Source organism: Aulonocara sp. 'chitande type north' Nkhata Bay, linkage group LG7, assembly GCF_057382095.1.
Source record: "Aulonocara sp. 'chitande type north' Nkhata Bay isolate Kocher_YH1m ecotype deep benthic linkage group LG7, A_spYH_male_GT1.1, whole genome shotgun sequence".
Taxonomy (NCBI): domain Eukaryota; kingdom Metazoa; phylum Chordata; class Actinopteri; order Cichliformes; family Cichlidae; genus Aulonocara; species Aulonocara sp. 'chitande type north' Nkhata Bay.
The window spans coordinates 45,115,606-45,140,634 of NC_141350.1; the positions used below are offsets into that span (position 1 = coordinate 45,115,606).

General features: G+C 40.0%; 1 protein-coding gene across 1 annotated transcript in view; it reads left to right on the top strand.

Annotated features, from left to right (window-relative positions):
* wdr70 (WD repeat domain 70) overlaps positions 1-23,839 on the top strand; it is a 42,656-nt gene extending 18,817 nt beyond the window's left edge. Inside the window, exons 11-18 of the mRNA XM_086300729.1 lie at positions 7,056-7,155; positions 7,614-7,698; positions 7,806-7,944; positions 15,516-15,616; positions 15,812-15,891; positions 19,095-19,211; positions 21,391-21,553; positions 23,114-23,839. Coding sequence (XP_086156855.1) covers positions 7,056-7,155; positions 7,614-7,698; positions 7,806-7,944; positions 15,516-15,616; positions 15,812-15,891; positions 19,095-19,211; positions 21,391-21,553; positions 23,114-23,198 — 870 coding nt within the window. The 3' untranslated portion in view covers positions 23,199-23,839. The remainder of the gene's footprint in view (positions 1-7,055; positions 7,156-7,613; positions 7,699-7,805; positions 7,945-15,515; positions 15,617-15,811; positions 15,892-19,094; positions 19,212-21,390; positions 21,554-23,113) is intronic.
* Positions 23,840-25,029: the final 1,190 nt, after the last annotated feature.

Sequence of the window (25,029 nt, forward strand, 5' to 3'; positions counted from 1 at the left end):
TGCCACACTTTCAAGCTTTTGAATAAGAGCAATCAGTAAGTGTTAAGCTGGTCCTGCTGTGTCTTACTTTGATCTTATATTACTCTTGATATAAAAGTAATTAAGAGTCCAGACTCAATTTCATTCCATTAATCACTCTTATAACACTGCTTTTTCTGTCTAGAAGTGGATTTCGGTTTGGTAAGTGTAGGAGTTGAACATAGCTGAAATTAGTTTTCCACTTGATCTGAAATAGAGATATTAATTGAAAAGAAAGATATTCAGAGGTAGTTCATTATTGACTTCATTATTACATGTGTGAGAACATTGACTTACTTAATGATTAGTAAGTCAAGGTTTTTGTCTTGCCAGAGACATCAAATATACCGATGAGATCCTCAAACTAGGAAAAGACCTTTAAAAATTCATAGCATAGATCAGGTTTTTGTTTGGGAAGTTAAACAAGCAGCATTAATCTTGACAACAGATTTTGAGGTTGTTTTAGTCATAGTTTGTTTTTTTATTAAAATGCCATTTAGTTTTATTCATAATTTAAGCATCTGAATTGTTTCATTTTATTAGACTAAATGTCATAAGATTACAGTAGACTAAATCTAAAGTTGATTCAGTTGACCAAAATATAGAGTGTAAACTTTTTTTTTTACCTGTGAGATCTGCTTCGTGTGAAATGTGTCCCTATGTCCACCCGTCTCTTCCTCCAAAGCGTTAACATTTTGCTGAGTTTTCATTAGAAACAAGGAGTACAGTAAATAGTTGTACCGTTTCCTGGGGACAGATTAAATGTGCTCATCTAACCTTACCATAGAAGGACATCACTTCTGATTGGATCACTTCCAAATGCGTCCCACCTTTCTACACAATTTAATTAGTTTCGATTGGATCTCGTCTCTCCAGCATGCCTCTCGTTTTTGCTCGTTGATGAAAGTGTTAACACCTTTCATCAGCTTTTTTTAACTTGTGCATTAGCTTTTGTTTAGTTATCGTCTTGCTTTCACCAGGAAAAAAAATTGTCATTAATAAAACTGTGATGAAAAGTATTGGTCAACGAAATTAGCACTGATTACAAGGGAAGCTATTAAAATGCCACTGAATAGCTTACTGCCATGAACCTCTCAGTGCAGGGTCCTCTAGAAGTTTGATTAACGCACCTTCAGAACATAGTATTTTCACTGTAAAGTAGTAAATCCAGTGGGTGCTCAAAGATAAATTAGGAAAGGCGATCAGAACCTCTTAAAGTCAACTCATGTTTCTAAATGATCTAGGATTTGACAACACGTGAGAGCATCTAAAAATGAATAAATCCACCAAGCACTCTAGAGACATCATAATCATAAACATTTATGACATCTTAGTCATATCTTAGTCCCGTCATTTTGACTTGCTCATTGTTTTTCTCATTGCCACACACTTTGATTCTCTGTCTGACTATGCTGTATATGGGACTTCTCATAGGCGGTGTATCGACGATTAGACATGTCTGAAAAGTGAAACCACTGTGGTAGCGCCTTAAACCTGCATTCTTTCTAATACCCAGCAGGAGGCAACTCTTCTAACTGAAAAAAAGAAATCCCCATTATAGAGAAGCCTATAGCTTATTTTGTTCTCTGAATTTATGACCCTAGTGTCACTCGCTTTTAGATTACTGTCAGATCCACCCGTTGCTCATCACGTAAGTTTTCAAAACATCAAGACTATCTCTGTCTTATACATACAGTCTTAGGTCCACTAAAAGATGTTAGAGAAGTGGAAAGCAATGCCAACGCTTTCATTGTTGTGTCCTTTTTTGACCTTGAAGGGACTTGGAAGAAAAGAGAAGCATGTGCAAAATATTCCTGCCATCTATAGCCTTTTGTAACTGAGACATAGAGGAATACAGTTACTTTACCATAGCGAACATTTGGATTATCTAGAACCTCTTCGCCACCACCACTTGTTGATTTCCATGAAAGATCAGAGCAGCTGTTAGGACTGTGGTTTGGCCACTCGATCCTCAGGGAGTAACAGAGGTCAGAATGAGATGTGAAACTAACTGAACACTGTTCATCAAGTCTTTCAGGTGTGCTGTTGTAAAAGTATGAAAGGAGCTGAGATAAAGAGCCCTGCAGTATTTATGTAATGCTCTGATAGCGTGATTTGGAACAGTTGGCGCTGCGGTAGATTGTTATCATAGTCTGCTCAGGATGAAACCCAATGCTGTGTTCCTTCAGCTATGTATCAGCTCGTGCTGCCGAATGTGTGCGCGCATACGTGCATGCATATATGGAAGACTTTCATAATTTACTGGATGCTGTTTATAAAAATACGCACATTAGCTTTCTGAAAAAAATCTTAATCATTTAGCTTCGTGCCTGCTGGCTGGAGAAGAGGCTATAGCTTACAGAGGATGTCACAAGGCACGAGTGAAGTTTCAAACAGTGTACGAGAATCTGGTTTCACAGGCCGGCTGTGTAGATTAGCACAGGAAGCAAACGCAATGGCATCTGCTAATGCCAGCCAACATCAGGACAGTAAATAAATACTCAAGCTTTCACAACAGCAGTATATGATCTAGAAATAGCTGACGGGGGTGTATGTTTGCAGTATGCATCTAGAACAACCACAAACTACGTATTAAAGGTGCTGCTTTCCCCCAGTTTCTGTATAAACTATTTATGAAAAAAAAAAACCTCTGTCTTATATTTACACCCATTTAGCATCTTTTTCTCAGTTTTTTCCTTTTCATTTTTTGATAATTTACTCCAGATTCAGGCAAGGGTTTTCCTATCTGCTGTCTGGTTGTTTGTTTGGATGACAAAAGGAAGTGCTGAAACGTATTTTCAGTTCAAAGAAAACACACAGACAAAAGTATAATGTAACAAAAGGACATGAAAGGGGTCAAAACACAGCATGTGCTTACAGCAGATGGTGTTCATCTTAGAAAGAAAGATGTCAGATGAAAAGATGAAAGAAAAACCACATCGCGGAGTGATTCATCACAGGTTGAACAAGTACTCATAACTTTTCTTATTAGTCGAGCTGACGAAAACTGCGGCTGTGCATTTTGAGGTCACGGAACAGGTTGATTCAGATGGGAAAAAAGCACATCTGTGCAGTTCTTTCGTGGAGTTATGTAAAGAAGATTTCATCACCTTCCCCTCGCTGAATATTTATGTTGTAATATTTACATGTTTGATGCCATTTGTTCTCACCCTGAGACTGCACCGCTTATGCACATTTTCCTGCAAACCCCTAAAAGGAGCCTCAGTTCATATCTGCTCCGCTGGCTAATTTCATGGTGTGCAACTGAGCAACATGCTAAGACAAGATAATTACAAGAAAACGGTTCATGAGCAAAAGCCTCCTGTTCACAGTGTCCTGACTCCACCCAGTTGGTGGTTACCATCCATAGAATGGGTGCAGAGTTACATGAATGCATGTTTGGATACGCCCCTATTGCCCATTTGCAAAGCTCAGTAGTCACAATGGTCATTGCAAGTGATTGCAGGATTAAAATGGGGTCTTCCAAGGGCTACGCATATTATATGTTATGTTTTATCTGCTACTTATTAGCACTGAAATAGCTTGCATAAGATTAAAAAAAATCCAGTTTCTGTATTAAATTGACCTCTTGGCTTCGCACTTTCCACCAAGTCAATTTTGGTGCAGTAAAAAATGAATAGGCAGATATTTGTAAGATAATTGTGGAGAAAAATGGAAATAAGTCAGAGGCAATCTATGAGTAAAATGATGATGGGGAGCAGAAAATTATTCCAGGAGAGACTACAGAGACTAAATGGCCGAGGCCTGAAGAAGTGTAATCCACGTTATCTACAGTCCAAGGTAACAGTGTTATCTGTCTCGTGCAAGTTAATAACTTCCCTCCACTTACTTTGGAAGTGAAGTATGGCCTCGTTTCCTTCTGTTATCGCCAGGGCACATCACTCATTCACCTCACGCGCCACTCTCTCCTGCAGTTTTTGCCAGCTTTTCTCTATATTTCTGCCTTATCTGTCTTCCACACTGTGTGCTTCAAATTCCTTATCCGTCTCTTTTTTTTGGTCTAAAGCCTGCGTTTCTGCAATTCTCTTTCCACTGATTTATTTGCATTCCGTTTGGGATTAATGAAAGTGGAGCTATATAAACCAAGGTTATGTTTGTTTGAGTGTTAGCAAGCCTACTTCCCAGACTGTTGCTTCATCAGCGCCTATTAATGATCGATCTTTGAAATCTGACTGTTCTCAGGTAAAAGGCGCTGGGAAGTAAACGGGAGGAAGCAGAGAGAAGGGATGGTTACTAGGGGCAAGCATTCTGGATATCCCCATGAGCTCTTGGATTGCCTAGTTGATTGATTTGGAAAATTATTAGATGAATCAGCAATGGGAAAAAAACATCTCTAGACGAAAATCTACAATTCTGTTAATCTCTTGCTCTTTTTGCACTCAGGAAGTGCAAGAAATGGTACAGGCGTGTTGGGAACCACTATTTATACAGGGTAGACATTTGAATTGGCTGGGAATCGTCAGGAATAATCGTTTAAATCTTATTATCTGTCTTTACCCTGCAGACTACAAAGATAAGTCCATTCACTCTGTCTTTTCTCACCTCTATACCATGACCTTGAATGAAATGCCATTTAGCCTTCTTAGCTTTCACTGATACATGCTAGTCATCACAGCCAAGATGAGTAGGATCACGTTCTCATTCTGTATATAGCAACATCCCAAGGAAATGTTCACAAGGGCAGAACTTTACTCACAATTTAGTGAAAACGCTGCCTCAAGGTTGTAATTTGCGATGTGCAATTTACCCCTATGTTTTCATTGCAGCTGCTTTTGCCCTGTAGCCTGTTGGGATGCAACTGTACCAGCTCTGTTTTAGAATTGCACATACCCATTTAGCAAAATAACAGTTATTTTCAAAAGTCAACTAATATGCTGATTCAGTAAAAACAAAAATCAAACCCAAAAAAAGTATTCAGTTTACATTCACACGGGACAAAAGAAATCTTCACATTTGAGCATAAAGTACAGTTTCTAAATTCCTGCCAAATAAAAATGATTGACATTTTTCTGTCTTAAACTGGAAAATTATATGACAGGAGGCAGAGGCTATCCCTGTTGCCTCACAGCAAGAAGGTCCTGGGTTTGACTCCAGTCTGAAGTGGACTTTCCCGTGTGGATCTCTTTATGTCTCTGTGGGTTTTCTCCCACAGTCCAAAGACATACATGGGATTAGGTTAATTGATGAGTCTAAACTGACCGCAGGTGTGAACATGGGTGTGATTGGTTGCCTGTCTGTGTGTGACAGATTGACAACCTGTCCAGGGTGTACCCGGCTTCTTACCCAATGGAAAATTATGACTGAATAACAGTTATTATGCTAGTCAGCACTGAGGTATTTAATGATAATGGGTAAAATCGAGGGTAATTACGCTTAAGTTAGAACTATGATAATAAACTTTTTCATTTTAAATGCTTAGTCTTATGCCAACCAGTTACTGGAATCAGCTGTGCATATGTAGACCTTGTTTTCCATTAGCTTGAAACTATAACTGTGTGTCATGAGCATTTCATGGAAGTGTGTAATCACTGGCGGTGGCAGAGATGAAGCAGGCTGATCATCCCAGTCTCTTACTGACTAGGATGAGGTGGAGTTGAGGCGGGATGCACAAAGGGCAGAATGACATAAGCGCAATGGCATTTAAAGCACATGTAACAGAGTCTGATTGGCTCGCAGAAGGCAGGCAAGAAAATGATTGGGCCAAAGTGATGACTGCAGAGCTGAGATTGATATAAACAGTTGATTAGCCCGAGCACCCAGGAATACTGGAACCAAACTGAACATAGATCTCTCTTACTGAACATAAGCTTCTTAAAATGATAAGGATTTAAAAAAAAAATATTATGGCAAAGCATCAACGTGTAAGTAGAAATTAAGGGCTCAGAAACAGAACCTTGTGAAAATCCATATATTAGTGGCACCAGTTCAGTTTAGTTCAGTTTCAGTTTTATTTGTCATATGCAAGTTAGCACAGGGTCAACATTGGAATGAAATGTGTTTGACGAGCAGCAGTCACTCAGCAGCACCAGAGCCCATTAATATTTCACAATTTCTGTGCCAAATTATTTCCTCAAATAATAATAATTAAAAATTGAACAGAACATATATTATTAAATTAATACTTAATAGCCACACTTTGAAGAGTATGAAAAATAATCTTGTCCACTCCACTAGCTGCTACTGTCATCTATGCTTGTTGCACATGTTGTCGAGAAGTGGAATTGTTGATATTGTGCATTGCTAGTTGTTGTTACTGGGTGCCGACTGTGGCAAACCACTCATTCAAAGATGGCTAATATACCAAAGAGTGACCCCTGGCAGTGATAGTGTGTCTTTCGCCTGTTGCAGGCTACTAAACTGTGTGCAGTAAGAGTATTAGAATACCATTTCAGGTAGGAAAAAATCAAAATACCATCTGTCAGGCAGGGACTTAAAAACTTGCCAAGATAAATGTCTGTGGTCTTGCTGAAAAGAGTGGAGAGTGTGGTGTCTTGTTGGTATTTCATAGGCTCTAAGAGGGCTTTATAGTTAAATATATAATTTGGTGCTCATAGTGCAAATGGGAACCGTGTGTTGTTTGGAAAACACAGGGAATGAAAAGGTCTTTTTGTTACTACAGCAAGACTAAAATGTCTTGCTACTGAAGCAGAGCAGTGGCAGTTCCATGCAGTGGTTTATCAAGAGGTTGTAATAACTCTTTTTAACACTGATGATTAATATTGACCGAAAAAACGTTGTGTTTATGGAAAAACTACTTATCAAGACTTATCGCATTTTTTTTCTAGCTGTCGCTTTGTCTGTGATGTTTATGTGATAAATATTAACATGTTTAACATTTTTGTCCAGTTCTTTCTATTTGTGTCACTTGCAAAACAAACAGAAGCGAACTGGGATCTTTAGATAGGATCTGTATCATGCAGTTGTAATATACATCATTATGAAACCATAAACCTGCACCATGGCTTGTAGAAAGTGATGTCGCTAATGCGTCGCTTTCTCTTTTTCCGTCTTTCTAGGTTCATACAAAGTTCCACTGTCGGCAAGCCCACACCCCAGGATCGGACACCTCGTGCCTCAGCTTTTCTTATGATGGCACGATGCTTGCTTCACGTGGAGGTAAAAAAAACAGAACATTAAATAAAGTTTTTAAAAAAGCCTTACCCTTATCTGCCAAGCTTAACAGCCACAATTTGAAGTTCTGGTCATCAGTACCCAAGCTAAGAGGGTCTGTTTTAAGGTCAAAGATCACTGTTGGGAAGCAGTGGCTTTTCAGTCTGAGTATACAAATAAGCATGGATCATTAACAGCAACACCCTGCAGTCTTAGCTTGGTATGTAATCTGGAGAAGAGATGTCTAGCACAAAGGTAAACTGGAATAACTCTGCATAGGAGACCTCCGCTTCACATTATTCTGTAATGTAAATGAAAAATAACTCATACAGCCTTGTTCTATGTTAAGGAGGATGCGCTGCACTATAGTAAAGTAAATAACCTTCAGGAAAGTTTTGTCTGTGGTGACTCACAATTTACAGTTTGCCTTTTGTCCCCAACTGTTATTTTTTCCCCCCCCCTAGGCGATGACACTCTCAAGATGTGGGATATACGCAACTTCAGGAAGCCAGTGAATGGAGTTAGTGGTCTGACAAACTACTTTTCCATGTGAGAGTCTTAACTGTCATCTTAATTATAATCTGCCTGTTTGTTGCTGTAAGTGCTTACATATGCATTATTACCCAATAATGCATGTCTGTAACTTTCCCTGTTAGGACCGACTGCTGTTTTAGCCCAGATGACAAGCTTCTGGTGACGGGGACGTCGGTGAAGAAAGATGAAGGAAATGGGAAGCTTGTTTTCTTTGACCGCATTTCGTTTCAGAGGGTCTACGAAATAGATGTCACCAACGCAGTAAGTTCTGCCTCAAATCCCCAACAACCACAGCAACAAGATGTTTTCCAGCTCGTTGATGTGATATGTTAGTTACAAACAAAACGGTGACCTTGAACACATAACGAGCAGTGGAAAAGATGATGAATACACAATGACACATAATGAAATCAATATGACAGTCATTCCTTCTCAACATAAGTGGTTTGCGCTCAAGCAAAACTGAAGCATCTAAAATGTTTTGAAAACACAACAGCAGTAGTCTAAGGACTCATTTAAAGATCTGTTTAGCCCAATGCATTCCACTGCTTTTTTACGATTTCAGCTTGAAATGTGCGTTGCAGAATTTGAGCTAAACTCAATAAACAACTCTACAAAACTGCCTTAAATTATCATTTGAGCTAAAGAATGACTTTCTGCAGATAAAGAAATGTGGGTTTGGTTTTTTCTTTTTCTCTATCTAATAAGTAGCACAGTTGTCTGGCAGTGACTAGACATTTTCCTCTGTAAATCACTGTGTGTGAGCAGAATTCAACTGTAAACAAAGTATAATATAGCATCATTGAGGTAAGAAAAAAAATCAGAGCTCTATGAGCTGAGTTTTGAAGGAGAATAAAGGCAAGTTAAAGGTAAAAGTGGGGCAATGTGACCTTTCCTTACTGCAATATTCCCACAAACCTATTGGCAGGACAGCTATTGACACTTTTATGCGCACTGCCTTTGAGTTATATTTGAAATTTAATTATCTAAAAACACAATCCACACGTCCCATTCCCACATACAGAGTACTCTGTCAGACACATGAGCATGCTCTGTACTTTTACACTAATCCCGCTTTCTCAGAAATCCATTTGGTGTGGGCAACCAGCCATAGGTGCTGAAATGATTTGCAGAGGTGCTTTCGACAGTAGAAAGCACTTTTTTTGCTGCTTCCTGCTCCTCCGCCTCTTTCTCTCAATCTTCAAACCCTTTTCAGAGATTTAATGGTGTCTATCTATAGACATAACATTGAGTCCTGACTGAAACTAATGCTTTCTAACTCAGTTTCCTCGGCTGAGGCATGCTCCTTCCACATAGGCCATTGAATGAACAAGAAGGAGAGGGGAAAGAGAAAAGACTGTGTGTGTGTGTGTGTGTGTGTGTGTGTGTGTGTGTGTGTGTGTGTGTGTGTGTGTGTGTGTGTGTGTGTGTGTGTGTGTGTGTGTGTGTGTGTGTGTGTGTGTCCGTCCTCCAACCCTGCCAGCCAGCTGCTGTTATCTTGCAAAACTTGGCACAGCATTCACACTAAGTGCACACCCCACTGCTCAGCTGCACTAACTGACGGGAGTGGAAAAATGGTCCGTTTTTTAATTAAACCTGAAATTAAACATTATTCATTCCTGTTTTATAATTGCAATTTAGCTGTCTTAAATAAAATGACTGAGTTTAAATCTAAGCTTTCAGGTGTCCATACACTTGGTAACTTTTGTCATATTGCCCATGTTGTCGACACAAAATGAATTCTCTGATTTCTCTGTTGGTTACAATGTTGCCAAAAAAGAACAGCTTGTTTTAACATCGTGGTACCCCCTCACTGTCAACTGATTGACACACCAATACCATGAAGTGTATGTACCAAGATACCTACCAAGTTTTTCGTTATTGTTTATGAAATTCAAAGCCACATTTCTTCTCTGCGTGAGTGGTCTTGCTTTTTTAAAAGTCTTCTGCTCTCTAAATAGCTAGGGCTTTTGATTGGTGACAGTTAGAAGACGACACTCCACAAACCTGACAGGACTAAACACTGACGCGTACACTTGACCTCTGAGTGTAATGATAATGCTGTCATTCAGAAACGGTGGCATTATTAATCTGCAAACACCATAATCCACATATTTTATGTGTAGTTCTCAGTCATTTAGACAAAGCAGTTAAAGTTGTCTTTTATTTAAGTATTTGAAAAGCCTCACAAACACTTACACACTTGTGGTTATAACATTTGCTCTCACTTTAACTATAGGTAGCATTAAAACAAAAGACCTCAGATTCTTTGGGTCAAAGAGTCTGTGCAGAACTTAACAGCCTCCTCCTCCTTTGCATCACTCTGTGGACGTTTGTCTTCTCTTTCCCTTTACTGAAGAGGGTAAACATTTGGAAGTGATTTTTCCATTGGCCTTTCACTTGCTCCACCATCTGCCATTCGAAGAACCTCTGGAAGTGTCAGCTCAGTTTCACTTAAAGGATGGCAAAATACCTCTTCCTGTCTTTTGACACTGTGAGCCGTACAGAAATCCAGTAGATTTCCCACAAAATCCAGCCTAATGCGGCAGAAAAAAAGATTTTAGATTAAGGAATGATGCAGGCTGCAAGTCGTCTTGGCAGTGCTTTTATTTGTGTTAATTGTACTAAATTCCCAAAATTTACAACCCCATTTGCAAAATAGTTTGGACACACTGTGAAATGTAAATGAAAACAGAATGCAATGATACAATCCACCAAAGCCCTATTTTTAAACCAGATAATGGCAACATATCAAATAGTTGCCTAATTTTATTACACTTTTTATTTTTATACCAGCTGCATGTTTCAAAAAAGTCTTAAATAAAGCAAAATAAGAATGAAAGTTGTTTAATGCTAGAACAGCAAAACAGCATTCAGTTAAAAGGGGCTCTGTTTTTACAAGTAAAGAATTTTTCTGTGGGATGGTTTGAGTAGATTTCAATGGATGTCACATTAGAAACATGGCATGGCTTTTTAACAGAAGTCACGGCACGGGCTCGTGGGTGCTTATCATTGAAAAAAGTCTGTCACTGTCTCCACAAATGTGAGTTAAATTTCTACCACACAGACAAAAACCTTAAATGAACAAAAACCCAAATCTTCTTTGGGTCTGACTACTTTGACTGATGTCTTTTCCCTCCAAAAGGAACTTAATCCTGATATGGATTCTGTCTCAATCTGATTTATTTGCTTTTATATGTCCTAAAACCTCTCAGTTTGTTGGCCCACAGGGACACAGAAATAAAGTAAGAAACAAAGAAATGTTTGTGTTTAAGAATCAGAACTTCTTCTAAAACATGATTTAAAAGCGTGGTTGGTTGCAGGAGGAATGATTTATAGACTGTCTAGCTTAGACCATTTTTTTCCTGTGTTGAGTTGATAAACTTCTTCACCCCACCCGCTGACCAACAACACAGCAGTTCAAGTATAAATCGGTCACCCACACCTGCTCGTATCAGTACGTTAATTCGATTTTCTAAAGTAATTTTGATGTGTGAATTTAGTTTTGTGCAGCAGATCAGTTATCTCCAGCATGCACTCGGTGAACCTGATGAATGTGCTATTTACTATGTTTACATCAGCCGTCAGCTCTCGGATGGCTCCAGAATTTAAGTGCAGTCTTTATAAAGTGGCGTACCAAGCAGGCGAGTGAAAGGAAGGGCCACCAATCATTTCTAACTAAACAGTCTACATAACCTCAGACCTGGATTCTGGGGTGCGCTCAGGAGCAGAGGCTGTTTCAGGCTTGTTTGGTAAATATTTCAGACACGCTTAAGCTTATCTTAGTCCATCAGATGGGTCAGAAACCAGGTGAGATCCTGTTTACTAAAAAAGCATCAAGCTTTGGCTGCATTTCAAATGGAGGCTGAACCCTGCAGCACTTATGCACTTTCTGTAAATCTGTGTGTGTGTGCATACTTCTGTGTGCCGATTGTCATTTTATCTATATATGCACATTTGATCCCAACTACATATGTGCACCATAAATACTTTATATAATGACATTTCCTGCTGTGGGAAAATCCATCTGAGGACGTTTGCTGTATGGAACCTTTTTCTTCTGTTATGTCTCTACTGTTGCTGTGTAGTAAATAATATTAATCATGTTTTGATACGTCACTCAAATCACAAATTTAATTCACGTTATTCACGCAGTATTGGCCATATATTATTGATACTCCACAAGCAGAATCACAATGGCAAAGTGCAGACCTCAAGGCCAGTAGTCCACTTTCCAATGATACCTGAGATTGTAAACACAATGATGATGATTGGTTGTGCTTCCATCCATCTATTTCCTGCAACTTAGCTGGACGCAACAGTCTAATGCTGCCATTCTACTAGTAAAAGCAGTGCTTGGTCACTGTGGCACAGCCAAAATTATTGTATCTGTGTGCTGTCTGTGACAACTTCGTGAAAATCGCAAATATGTCTGCTGCAACTCTGTCGTCTACATTCACATTAAACTGAAATCTACACTGGCTATTTGCATTCAAAGTCCAGCCAGAACCTCAGAGAGCACAATTGTAAATTCAGAAACTCCTCAATAAATGGTAATGTACTTGCAGTTTAATTGCAGAATGACATAGGCACCCGGTAACGTTTTTATATAGGAATATGACCAGAATACAACCAGTTGATTTTAGTCCCTTACTGGAAAGAGACTCATCACAGAGTTGTTGAGCTCATCAACGCAGACTACCCAAGGCTGCAATGTTCTGGCACTCTGTGTTTACAAGTTATGCAGATCTTCACCAGTTTGTCTGAAAGTGAGTGCCGTCAGTCCAAGTTGGACTGCATTTGCTTGGAGACAGGTTGCAGACCTTGCAGTCCAAAGTGGTCACCCAAAGACTGAAGATGCTGCAACATCAAACTCTGGGCAAACACAGATTTTTTTTGCCCTCTAGTCTAAAGAAGGTTGCTGTCTTATCTCTGCTTTAGTGTGAGTGAGCCATAAGCATAGATAATATAGACCTCAGTCTCCCTAGGCAACGTGGCTGGGGAGACTCTAGCAACTTAATGGTGACATTGAGGTGTTTCCAAGCTAGCAGAAAGATGAAATCTCTTCAGCATACCCAGAACATTCACAGATGCCCAAACCAATCTCTCCTGGCTTTATTCAGTGTGGAGTATTGGCTGCTCTGCCTTACACCTCTTCTAAATGACTGAGCTCCTAAAAGATAATGTGAGGAATGGTCTAGCATATTTGGGTAAAGATTGGAAAAAATTAGAGATTTTGGTAGAAACTTTAAATTTTGTTGCAAAGTCTAATATAGCAAGAATTAGACATTAAATGGTGCTTTGAATTCTGCTTGATCAGTGCTTCATTTCTGGAAATCGAGCACCTTTTAAAGTAAGATGCATAAATGCATCTCCAAACCTCCAGCGCTGAATAACTGTACAGTGTTTAAAGTGCAGATACCAACATTTAATTTTCTTCTTTCCTTTAGCTACAAAAACAAAACCTCTGAAGTGAGCTGTTCTTCTTTTACAGCTCACTGAAAGTCAGCGGTTCTCTTTACCATACCTTTAAAGGGGACTTTTGACACTTACCTGTGTCCTGTGTTTTCTCTTACCAAGCGTACCTTGGAAGTCAGCACAGAGTTCCAGTCAGGTAGTTTGTGCTATTTGTAGACTTCTTGGAGCGTAGCCCTCTTACTGTGTAGCGGAGTTGCTTAAACTAGCATTCTTCTCTCTTTTTTCCTTCTGCTGCGTTCATTTAACCATTATAACTCAGTCTTTCAGAAGCAGTGCACATTTGGATCCACTCACCAGCAGCCAAACAAGAACTACAACTGACTGTTATGTCTCATTAGTGCCTTATTTCATAATCGGCATATATATTGGCCAAGTGGCTGTTGTTATGTTTATCCATAGTCAGTCTTCGTTATTTTAATCTGATGGAACGTAGAAGCATGTTACTGAAGAACTGACTGATTAAAGTTTCCTCTCTCATAATGTGATGTAATTTTGTGGACTTGAAGTGTAAACAGGGGTTCCTGGAGTATAAACATGCTTCTCTGAATATCTGGAAAGCAGTCTGGACTGGACTGAGCTGTGCTTGGCTGTGGGTTTTTCGGTGGGTGCAGCTGGGATTGTCTCCGCTGACCTAGGTCGTTTTAGGCTGCTCAGGTTTTTATGTTAGATTTGCTCCACTGTTAACACAGTTATTTTCAGAGGTATCAAAAAGCAAATTTTGCTTGGTTGTTGTTGTTTTTTTAACTTGACTAGGTAGCTGTTCTGGCCTCTTTGTCACTCATCCTGTTGCATTGGCTTTTCTGAGTGCGTGCTTTGACAGGACCTGTGAAGTGAATGTCTGCATTTCTCTGCATGACTGTCTTTTGTTGCTTTAGCAACTTTGATAGGCCAATTAATTACACATTTAAACTGAAACAAATCCACAGTTTGTGAAATTATAATTCATGCACGCTGGTATGTGTTGGGACACGCATCTATCCCAGACCAAATAGTTTCAGTGCTGGATGAGTGTGTGTGAGACTAGGTGAATGAGCCAGTGTATGTATTGCACATGCATTTGTATTGGAATTATTAACTCAAATTATGCATGTCCCATTGTAAGAAAAGAGTATGCGAGGCGTGTGTTCGGCACGTTCTGTTTCTAGCATTTTTCTAGATCCTCCAATTAATTACAGCTGGCTCATCTGGTTGAGCAGATTAACCCTCGTCTGTCTCATGAGTGACACACCACTGAGCTACTGGCTTGATGGTGCAAATATGTATGAGGCGTGAGTAAAACGAAGCCTGGTTGTGTGATTTTAATTTACCGAAAGCATAGATAGTCTTAATTGTGTGTTTGGAAAATGGGTCAGCGTAAAGCAATTTTATTCTTTCATGCTGTGAAAGAATATCTTGGTTTATAGAACACTTGTAGACTCTTTATAGTTTTCATATCAAAGAGCTAGGCGTGTTTTCCTCTATGTACATTTATGTACAAGTCCTCCCCTGTCTGTTCTTTTGTGTGCATGTACGTGCTTGTGTATGGATGATCACATGTGTGCTATTGAGACGCCTTCCTCTGGTATCCTGGTGGGAAGCTGAACAGCTGGGCGTTAAGCAGCTTTCACTCTCACAGAATCCCAGGACATCCCAGTCATAGTCCTACCTACCCCCATCCAACGCTTCTGTCCCAGACCCCATCAGATTGCCTTCTCTGTTCCATATAAAGACGTACTAAATGTCTGTACAACTACAGGACATACAGACCACAAGCTTATCCACAGATAAAGTGTGTGTTAACAATAGCCCAGAATTAACCACTGAAGGCTGTGATGATCTAATAACGTGTGCAAAGAAAGCAGAGACAACTGCAGGGGGTTTCGAGTTCTCTGCTGTAACTTGCATATCACAGAATGAACAGAGTCTTCGTCATTATGACTACATTTCTTACTCTGCCCCTGTTTTGTCTGTATTTTTCTTTCTCTCTCTCAGACACACACACACAACCAAACCTCTGGATAAATGTGGTCACATTTGCGTATTGGCACTGGGCCATCTGTCACACACAGACTGAGGGATCCAGGCCTCATCCCAACAACCAAATATAGTCAACTAGAGCAGCAGAGCATGCTGGGACTGATCCCCTCTGCATCACAACCAACCTGGGTCGCACACACTCACAATACTCAGGACAATAAAATAGGATTGTTACCTTTGTTGGCTGAGGAGCAAAAATGTGCCTGTAAATCTGGCACCTAAACTGATGCAGACCTCTGTTTGAAAGTATAACCTCCTCACACATACAGCCTTGGGTAACTGTAGAAAAGTGCTTAAGTGACTTATTTTGTTTTTGTCTCTTTTTGCTTGTATTTCAGAGTGTTGTCCGCTGCCTGTGGCACCCCAAACTTAACCAGATAATGGTGGGAACTGGAAATGGGCTGGTTAAGGTGTATTATGACCCCGTTAAAAGTCACAGGTATGTTCGGTTTAGACCTTTTACAGATAAATCTCTCACTTTTGCCTTATCTGAAGTATGTTGTGAAATTCTCAGATGAGACTTATTTAAATAACAAGTAATTCTGATATTTCTAACCATAAATCTGGAGCGCACAGGATCATAAACGTATTCTATGAAATATTTTTAAATAGCACCATGTATAACTCTTTCCAGGGGGGCTAAGCTGTGCGTAGTGAAGAGTAAGCGCAAAGAGAAACATGCAGAGGCTCTTACACAAGACTACATCATCACACGTAAGTTTCTCCACACACAAGTGTAGAAAACAGATTTTCCAAATAATAATGTGTGTGTTATTAATTTTCACCATCCATCCATGTGCTTCTGCTTGTCCAATTCTGGGTCATAGTTGGGCTGGAGTCTATCCCATCCAGGGTGCACCTTGGATGGGCTTGTCCACTCACCTTTTTAATGCAAATCATAAATGTTCATCGGCCACTTTATTAAGTACTGGGTGGGTACTGAGTTGAATTCTTCGTGACATATATTCAACAAGGTGTTGGAAGCATTTCTCAGAGATGTTGGTCCATATTGGCATGGCAGCATCACACAGTGGCTGCAGATTTATCGGCTGCACGTGGACGATGTGAATCTCCCGTTGCATCACATTCTAAAGGTGCTCTGTTGAATTGAGATATGAAGACTGTGGAGGCCATTTGAGTGCAGTGAACTCACATGTTCAAGAAACAATCTGAGCTGATTTGAGGTTTGTGACACACCGTGTTATCTGGCTGGAAGCAGCCAGCAGATGATGGGTACACTGTGGTCATAAAAGGATCGACATAGTCAGCAAAAATACTGAGGTAGGGTGTTGCATTTAAACGATGCACAATCGTGACTAAGGGACCTAAACTTTTCCAAGGTAATATCCCCCTTACCATTGTACCACCACCAGCCTGAGCCTTTGATACCTGGCAGGATGGATCCATGCTTTCTTGTTGGTTAAATCAAATTCTAAGTCAGCTATCTGAATTTAAGAGCATAAATTAAGACTCATCAGACCAGCAACATTTCTCCAATACTCTGTTGTCTAATTGTGATGAGCCTTTGTGCATTGTGGCCTCGGTTTCCTAGCTGGCAGAGCTCACACTGTGGTCTTGTACTGCTTCAAGGCTCGATTGTGTGTTCAGGGTTGCTCTTCTGTATACCTTGGTTGTAAGAAGTGCTTATTGGGGTTATTGTTTCCTTCCTATCAGCTTGAAGTAGTCTGATCAGTCTCTTCCACCTCTGACATCAACAAAGCATTTTCACCCAGAGAACTGGAGCTCACTCAATTTTTTTTCTTTTTTTCAGACCATTATCTGTAAACCCTAGAAATCGTAGTGTGAAAAAATATAGTAGATCAGTAGTTTCTGAAATACTCAGCTGATTGGATATTTGCATTAATGAGCAGTTGAGGAGATGTAAGTAGCGAAGTGGCCAGTGAGTTTATACCGCTTTTATCATGTCACCCTCAAGTCACAGACGATCTGCTAATCTGCTTCATACAGTAAGGTAGTGGGATTTAAACAGGACAAAAGAAGTATCACCAAAACAATGCCAACCATCTTCGAAATGTGACGTGACAAGCAGAGCATGTTTCTTTTCAGACAGAGAGAACTAAAATGCCAGTCCTGGTTTACATCCGCTCTGGCTTCTCTTTCTGTCTCCCTCTCAGACACACACGCATACACAAATATTCAGACACGCTTTATCTCATGACGGGTGGAGGCTTTGTGAGGAATTAGTGAGTGTTCAGGGTGTTCATTAGCAGATGGAGTTGGGTGTGGAGTATTGAATATAAAGCCGGAGGGGCACTGTGCCACGCGATGGCCATGTGGTCTTCGGTTATGCAGGATCACGCTAGGGACAACCTCCTCTCCCACCCCCGCTGGCGTGATCCGCTGCTGGTCTAACCACACACACAAACACTACCTGTCATGCTGTCATATCACCAACACACGAGGTTGTCATCTGTTGGGTGCGTGCCTCTCACTCCTGTGGCCCCAGACTGAAGTCATAGACCTAGAGGACTGTGACAGCTGCCGACTCGGCGTCGCTGATTGGCTTCTAGGACCCCATTCAAATGCCATTTATTGTTTGGGCTACCTTTTCAAATGCATCATGTGATTTCATTGCCATGCCAACAGGGTGTGAAGTAGACAGGCATTTGACTGCCAAAAGTGGTGAGTGACGCACTTGATGCCCTGGCATTGGAAAATTAGAAGGCACAGGAAGCAAGTGATGGCCCATTGAGAAAAGCGAGGGAATCTGTTAACAGTAACCTTTTTGCTTAATGTAGCATGGCGCAGAAGAATTAACACTGATGGGACGCCCGAATGGAAAATCACTTTATCTAACTCTTTACTAGAGTGTCACCTTGTAACCCCTGAGGATAAGAGCAGCATACACACTTTCTAACACAAACTGGCTTGTTCACACACACACACAGACACACACACACACACACACACCACACACTTTTCAGGGCACCAGTTCACTCATGCACTCATGAGTTTAAGTACTGGAGGCCCTTGTTGTGATGGTGTGCACAAAGGTGTGAAAAGCAGTAGAGTGATTGTCTGAATTGAAACTTGTATTGAATATGCTGGTGTGCATTACAGCAGAAGAAGAACACAATAGGTGGGACGCTGCTGGGGGTCACCTGGGGCCTTGTTTATGAAATATAAGTGGTCAAAATTCTTGAGGGTCGTCCTTGTAGATAATGTTCAATTTCAGAAGGAAGCGCACCAAACCAAATAAAATAAACAATTATAACCTGAGTACTTTTTGGAATAGGAGGTTGTTTTGTTGCACAATGCAGTCATCTAGCTCGTTGCTTGAGATTTGTGAAGCCTCTATATGGACTTGTACATGACTAATGATGTCAGACATTTGTATTTAGCTCAAAAATCAAGCGTGTAAGTCAGTAAAGTTGAACATGTGGTCACCATCTGTGCACCTGGTGTCCTTCTAAGTCTATTTGTTCACCATAAATCCCCACAAATCTATCCAAAAATGTATTTAAATGCAGCTAGTGACATATTTGCACACTGTGTTCTCCATATCTGTGAAGATATTTGACAAACTCTGGTGATTGTTTTATCAGTTAATATAGGCGACATGAAAAACCTGTATATTCAACATTATTTTTGAGGAACGTGATGCATCCTGGCTCAGAGAACAGCTGATATGCTGGTTTGGCGATAAAGTAGATTTTAGATCTAAGGAAATAATTTGTGTACAAGTGCCTGTTTTTGCATGTACGCTGTGTATCTAATGCCAACAGTGCAGTAGGTGAAATCATGAAATGTGTTCATTTTCTTTCTGTTTCTATTTCTGTCTGTACTTTTTAAGGACAATTTCCTCGGTGCCTTGACTACTTATTTGTGTGGCAGTGTTGTGTTGGTCTTAGTTACCTAAGCAACTGATTGTCCTTGTTTACTCTGTGCGTCTCCAGCTCATGCCTTACCCATGTTCAGAGAGGCCCGACAGCGCAGTACACGCAAACAGCTGGAGAAGGACAGACTTGATCCAAAGAAATCCCACAAACCCGAGCCTCCGGTGTCTGGACCAGGTAACATGCTCTTTTCTTCTTCTTTTTTTTCTTTTTTGTTGTTGTTGTTGCCTGTTTTTAAAATTAGTAATGCAAAAACCAAAAAGTTAAGTGAACAAGAAGAAAACGAAAGGACCAAAGGTGATATGAAAAGTGATGTTAAACAAGATTAGATTAATCAGGTTTGGCTGCAATTCAGCGGCTGTTTTTGTTTTGGATGTGAGTCATGTTCATAACTGGACACCTACAAGATTTGGTGCAAGGCAGATGTGCAAACCCGTAATTGTTGGTATTGTTGCTTGGTATTATGCAATCCAGCTGATGTCGAGCTGTAACAGTCTCTCAGAGATTTACTCTTGCCTCATATTTTTTAAAGACGCCTTTTAACACACTTCTACAAAATACTACACCTAAAAATAATAATAGGTACCGTTGTGAGCTGTGTTTCAATATGGCAAAGGGCCAGACAGTGTTTCCTGTATCACAGTATCCAGCTGGCTCACCGTCTCTTCACTACCACTGTTTTTTCACTTAATCCCTCAGCACAATGTCTTTGCAACAATATAATGGTTCCACAGAGGGGATTTTTTTTTTAGGTTCAAAAGACATGTTTAAGCCATTTGGAAGTTTAGGCCAATCACAACAGGTCTACCTTAAGCTGCACATGAGGCCAATCAAATGTTTTGGATTCAAGGAAATAATTGTTTTTCAATATATACCAAATAGTGTATGAGTCGTTTAACTCTTATAGAGGCTTATAAATAGTAAACACAAACTTTGCTTAAAGATAACAAATAGAAAGAAAAAAAATTACAAATTTAAAAAAAAAATATATATATATATGCGTGTGTGTGTGTGTGTGTGTGTGTGTGTGTGTGTGTGTGTGTGTGTGTAAAATAAATGAAACAAATAAAAGTGTCAATGAGGTTGAGAAAAAGACACAAGTCTAAACTGAACAGTCTGCGAATGAAAAAAGAAGATCCACTTCATGAAAAGGTGGGATGTTTGATAGCAGGTCCTGGGTTTTTAGATTACAGACGAACTTTATATTGTTTGTTTTTTGTGAAAAATGACTTTGGATGACTGCAAGGTCACGTTTGGTGGTTGGCCGGATGCTTACAAGCAATGGAAAGAGGTGCCTCTCAATCCCCAAACAAACCTATGGCCCAGCTTCAGCAGGAAATCCCTACATGTTTTAAGTATGCGTGCATGTGTGTGTATCATATCCTTGATCCTTTAAGTTGTCCTCTCTGGAAAGCAGGAAGTTTCCCCCCCCAAAAGTTCCATTAAGTGCAGCCAAATCCAGCCAACTGCATACGGATGCTGCAGCAAAGAGCCGAGCTTGTATGCGCTGCTTTGTGGAGGGACTAAAAATTAAATATGTGACAACCCGATAATTGAAGAAAGCGTAATGTTCCCATTATGTTTTAAAGTAGTAAGAGAGTCACATCTATATTTTTAAACAGCCATCTGGAACATCCTCTCTCTTAAAGCCTCATGTCACAAACTAGATTTTCTTAAACCTGAAAACAAAGCTAAGTGGAGGTTTGGAAGTCTGCTTTCCTCCCAGATCACATGAATTTAAGTATCGAGAAAGGTTACGCGTTTTTTCCCACTGATGCCAAAAAATTAATTACCTAACCCACAAATTTCATCACTTTCCAACATCTCATTTTGTACTATAGATTAATATGTAGTACATCAATATGAGTAAATAAATCTCACACGTCTGGGATTTTCCTGTGACGCCGTGTGAAGTCGCCAAAGTTTCAAAAATGTAAAATCCCGGTTTTCAGAACTTCAGCTCATTAGCTAGTTAAGAGGTCTAATATCCACTGGTGAGAAAAGGACACTCATCATAGCCTTACATCTGCTGTTTGCCCATTATGATGATCAGCTCATGTTCCTGTCTATTAAGGTGGGGTTAAGTGAATGAGGCCCCAGTAACACGGGCCTAGAGACCGCTCCGCAACCATCCGGGAACGATTGGCAGCAACCTCTTTGTGAACGCTTTGGTTGAGGTGGATTGCTGTGTTTGCACGGACATGCTGATTTACTGCCAACTATTCAAAGTAACACTTTACTGATGTTTAGGATTCGCTGAACTCTTAGAAGATGCACAGTTTCAGTAATTTACATGTAGTTTTGTATGTTCATGAGTCTCAGCTGGATCTAATCCACTAAATGTGTGCACTGACAGGCCGAGGAGGCAGAGTCGCAGCTCACGGTGGCACGTTGTCGTCATTCATTGTGAAGAACATCGCATTAGATAAAACGGACGACAGTAACCCGCGAGAGGCCATCCTGCGTCATGCCAAGGAAGCATCAGAGAACCCTTATTGGATTGCTCCAGCATACACAGAGTAAGAGAAAAATGCATGAATAATTCACACACTGTGTCCATGTGATGGTTCCCGTCCTGCTCACCCACCCACCCTCTCTCATTATCAGACAGTGTAAGATGAGTGTGTCTGCTTTTTAGTACTGCGAGGTGTCACATAGGTAGGTTTCTTCTTACCGGTGTGACACATAAATGTTTAAAAAGCTGTACTGTTTCACGCACTCGAAACTGCAGAGCAGAGAGCAACAGACAGTTTTAGATCACTATCAGGATCCGACAGCTATGTAAGCGTGGAACAAATCTGAGCCAAATCAAACAGTCTGTCTTTCAGACTGCAGGCAAACAAGCTCGAGTTAAATTTAGTATCCTTGTGATACACAGTGTAGTAGGTAAATCAGATGAAGTACGTTAGCCTGGCTGCTCACACAGTGGGCTACTTTTCACCGTTACAGCTCTCTGGGGGTTTAAACATTCAGTTAATGCTTAGAGGTGTTGCAAGCAGCTATAGATTTTTTGTTGCAATTATGCATGTTTATTTGAAAGGTGCAAAAACAAGCACTCAGAGTGAAGAGCTTTTGCATTAAAATACACAACAACAAAGAAAAAAATGACTCAATAGTATGCACACACCATAGCTCAGTGTAACTTAAAGCACATTGTTTAAAACAAAATGGGAATAATCAGAAATCTGACAGCATTTAATGGAATTATGTCTCATAAATCTGATGTTTGTTTTAGGAGAAAATCTACCTGGTCCCAACATCACCAGACATTCGTGTGTATTTTTTAAATCTGATGATCACCTTCAAATAAACTTTTATTTTCATTCTTGTCAGAGTGTTCTTTGGTCTAAGAATTTTAGATTATTCTCTGAGGTAAACTGCAAAAACCCTCCAACTGTATGTATTTATCTTCACACACCTGCGTAGTTTGGATGCTACTTAATAAAGCTGCCGTGTTGGCCGTGATAAACTTGTCTTAGGGTAGCACAACGACATGCCAGTGCCTTTTTTTATGGCGGTCTGCGAAGATAGTTGTACATTTTGTGCATGAATGTTTCAGTTTTTTGGACATTTTTTGCACGACTTTACCTTCATTTCTTAGAACACCGAAGAAATTTTACTAAAAAGTCACAAAGGCTGACGTTCCAGGTACTCAACGAGCCAAAGTCGTCACAGGAGGGTTTTTTTGTTTTTTTATTTTTTATTTTTAACTCACGTGCGCTGACACGATCAGTTAGTCATTTATCATAATCATAAACTTGCAGAGACTCTGGCCAACAGATCACAGGAGTGACAGTTGCTAAATAGACTCATTCAAGTCATTCAAAACATTTCAGGTTAGTTTAATGTTTTGGTGTTGAAAAATTTTTAATCTGGAAAGTTTCAGTTTACGGCCTAAATTTCAGTAAGCCATGTTTATTCTATATAGAATAAAACTTTACTCCAGTGCACTAGAAATGTAACTTTCTCCATTACTTCTCATTTGCTCTGCTGATTTTCTTTGTTCGTACGTTTCATTGTTTTGCTCTGAAGACTTTTAAAGAAGCAGGTAAATCATTCCTCTTTGTTAATCCCTTTAGGACCCAGCCAGAGCCCGTGTTTGCAGAGGAATCAGAGGATGAGGAGCCCGACCAGGAGCCAGAATGGAAGAAACGCAAAATCTGAGAGACTTCAGTGTCAGTTCATTTTATACAGGACAGCTGACACGGTGGGCAATTAGTCGCAAGACAGAATTATTGTTGAGTACTCAGCAAAGGAGCATCAATTATGTTCCTAAATTGTACAGTATCTGTCCCCCTGACAACGCTGTGAAGCCTTTATGTGTATATATGTGCACTCTTCTGTGTTAAGGGGAAACCCATAAATCAGAAAGGATTTTATCATAAATATCATTTTCTTTAGGCTTATGGTCCTCTCACTGCAATTCATAAACTTCATAAACAGTGGAAAAACTTGGCTTTTTACGTCTGTTTAGATTGTATGTACTTTATTTTCATCGCTCCCATTGTCCTCTCACCCCACATCTCCAGCGTTTGCTAATGCCTCGTAAATCGGCTCCAGATTTTGCGGTCTAGAGCTGTTTGTCATTACGAAGAACAGTTTGCCACTTTGTACAAAGTAAATTACTAACAAGTACAAAAAAAAATCCATCCAAATTTACTTTGAGACGTTTTAAAGGCTTTAATGTTTCTACAGATGTACTTTTTTGGTGGGTTGCGACAAAACTTTATCAAATCATCTGTTTATTTTAATTACATTTTTTTTTTACACCCACCTAACGCCTTAATAAAAGACTTGCATCCAAATGTCAAATTGTATATTTTATCCAAAGTGAAATGGTTTTAAGAGCTGATTAAAGGGAGATCTTTGCCAGATACCTTTTCTGTGCGGCTGTGGATGTAAAATACACAGCACACAGTCTTATGCTTTAAAATCAAAAAAACCCCAAACATGTTTTGCCTTGTTTCTTACAAATAACATAATTGCAAGTACAGCAATGTTTATTATGTAAATCATCGTTATGTTGAAAAGGTAAATTTCAGCAGTATCCAACCACATGTTAAACGCAGTATATGGAAGTTTACTCGGTATGCATCCCACGTACACATTTCATTTCCAGCGCTGAGCTGAGTCTTTCTCAAACAGCTGTTCTCAAGCTGAATGATGAACTTCCACAGTCGGATTCCTTAATTTCATTGTTTTTCACAGAGGTCCTGTTTCCCTGTGCATTCATACCTTTTTCTTTTCTTTAGCAATCCTTTGATTGACCTGGGTAGTGTCTAAAATCCTTCAACTGACAGAGAAAAACCACAACATACAGAGTTAATGAAAGCCACGTTTGTGTTCTGTGTACTGTGCATCTCTCTGGAATGCATCGCCTGCCTACAACGCACTGGCTCTCAAATGTATCTAGTTTGTAACAAGATTAGCCTGCATAATGACAAACAGGAGCCCCGCAATACGTGACCTGTCCACGGTGTGCCCCGCCTCGCAACCTATGGCAGCTGGGACAGACTTAAGCCCCGACCTCTAAGACCCTGAATTGGATAATAAAATGAATGAGTGAATGTCAAAAACTGTAAACTAATACTACACCTTTTTTTAAAATCCAGATCTGGCTTTTGGTTCATCTTTTTACCAAGTGGCTTAGAAAGGGCTATATATGTAGAGCAATGTGTCCTAACTAAAATTATAAGAAGACAAATAAAATGTCTCTGTGTCCTGGCAAGCATCCTGTGGCCATGAAATGAAACTGAAGAACCAGAAGAAGAAGCATGGATGGACTGAAACAGTGAGTGATGTATTTAAAAGCATCTAGAGAGGATACTGGCTTCGTGGGAAGAGGCTGACGTCAAGCTCTTCAGTAGCAGAGTCCTCAGTCAGCAGCGGGAGGTGGGGAGTGATTGCAGTTTGATTCAAGTGGGACGGTTGATCAGTCCGTCACTGTGTGAAAAAGCGTCTGGCACGCGAAAAGGAGAAGCTCTGTGTAGGCCTA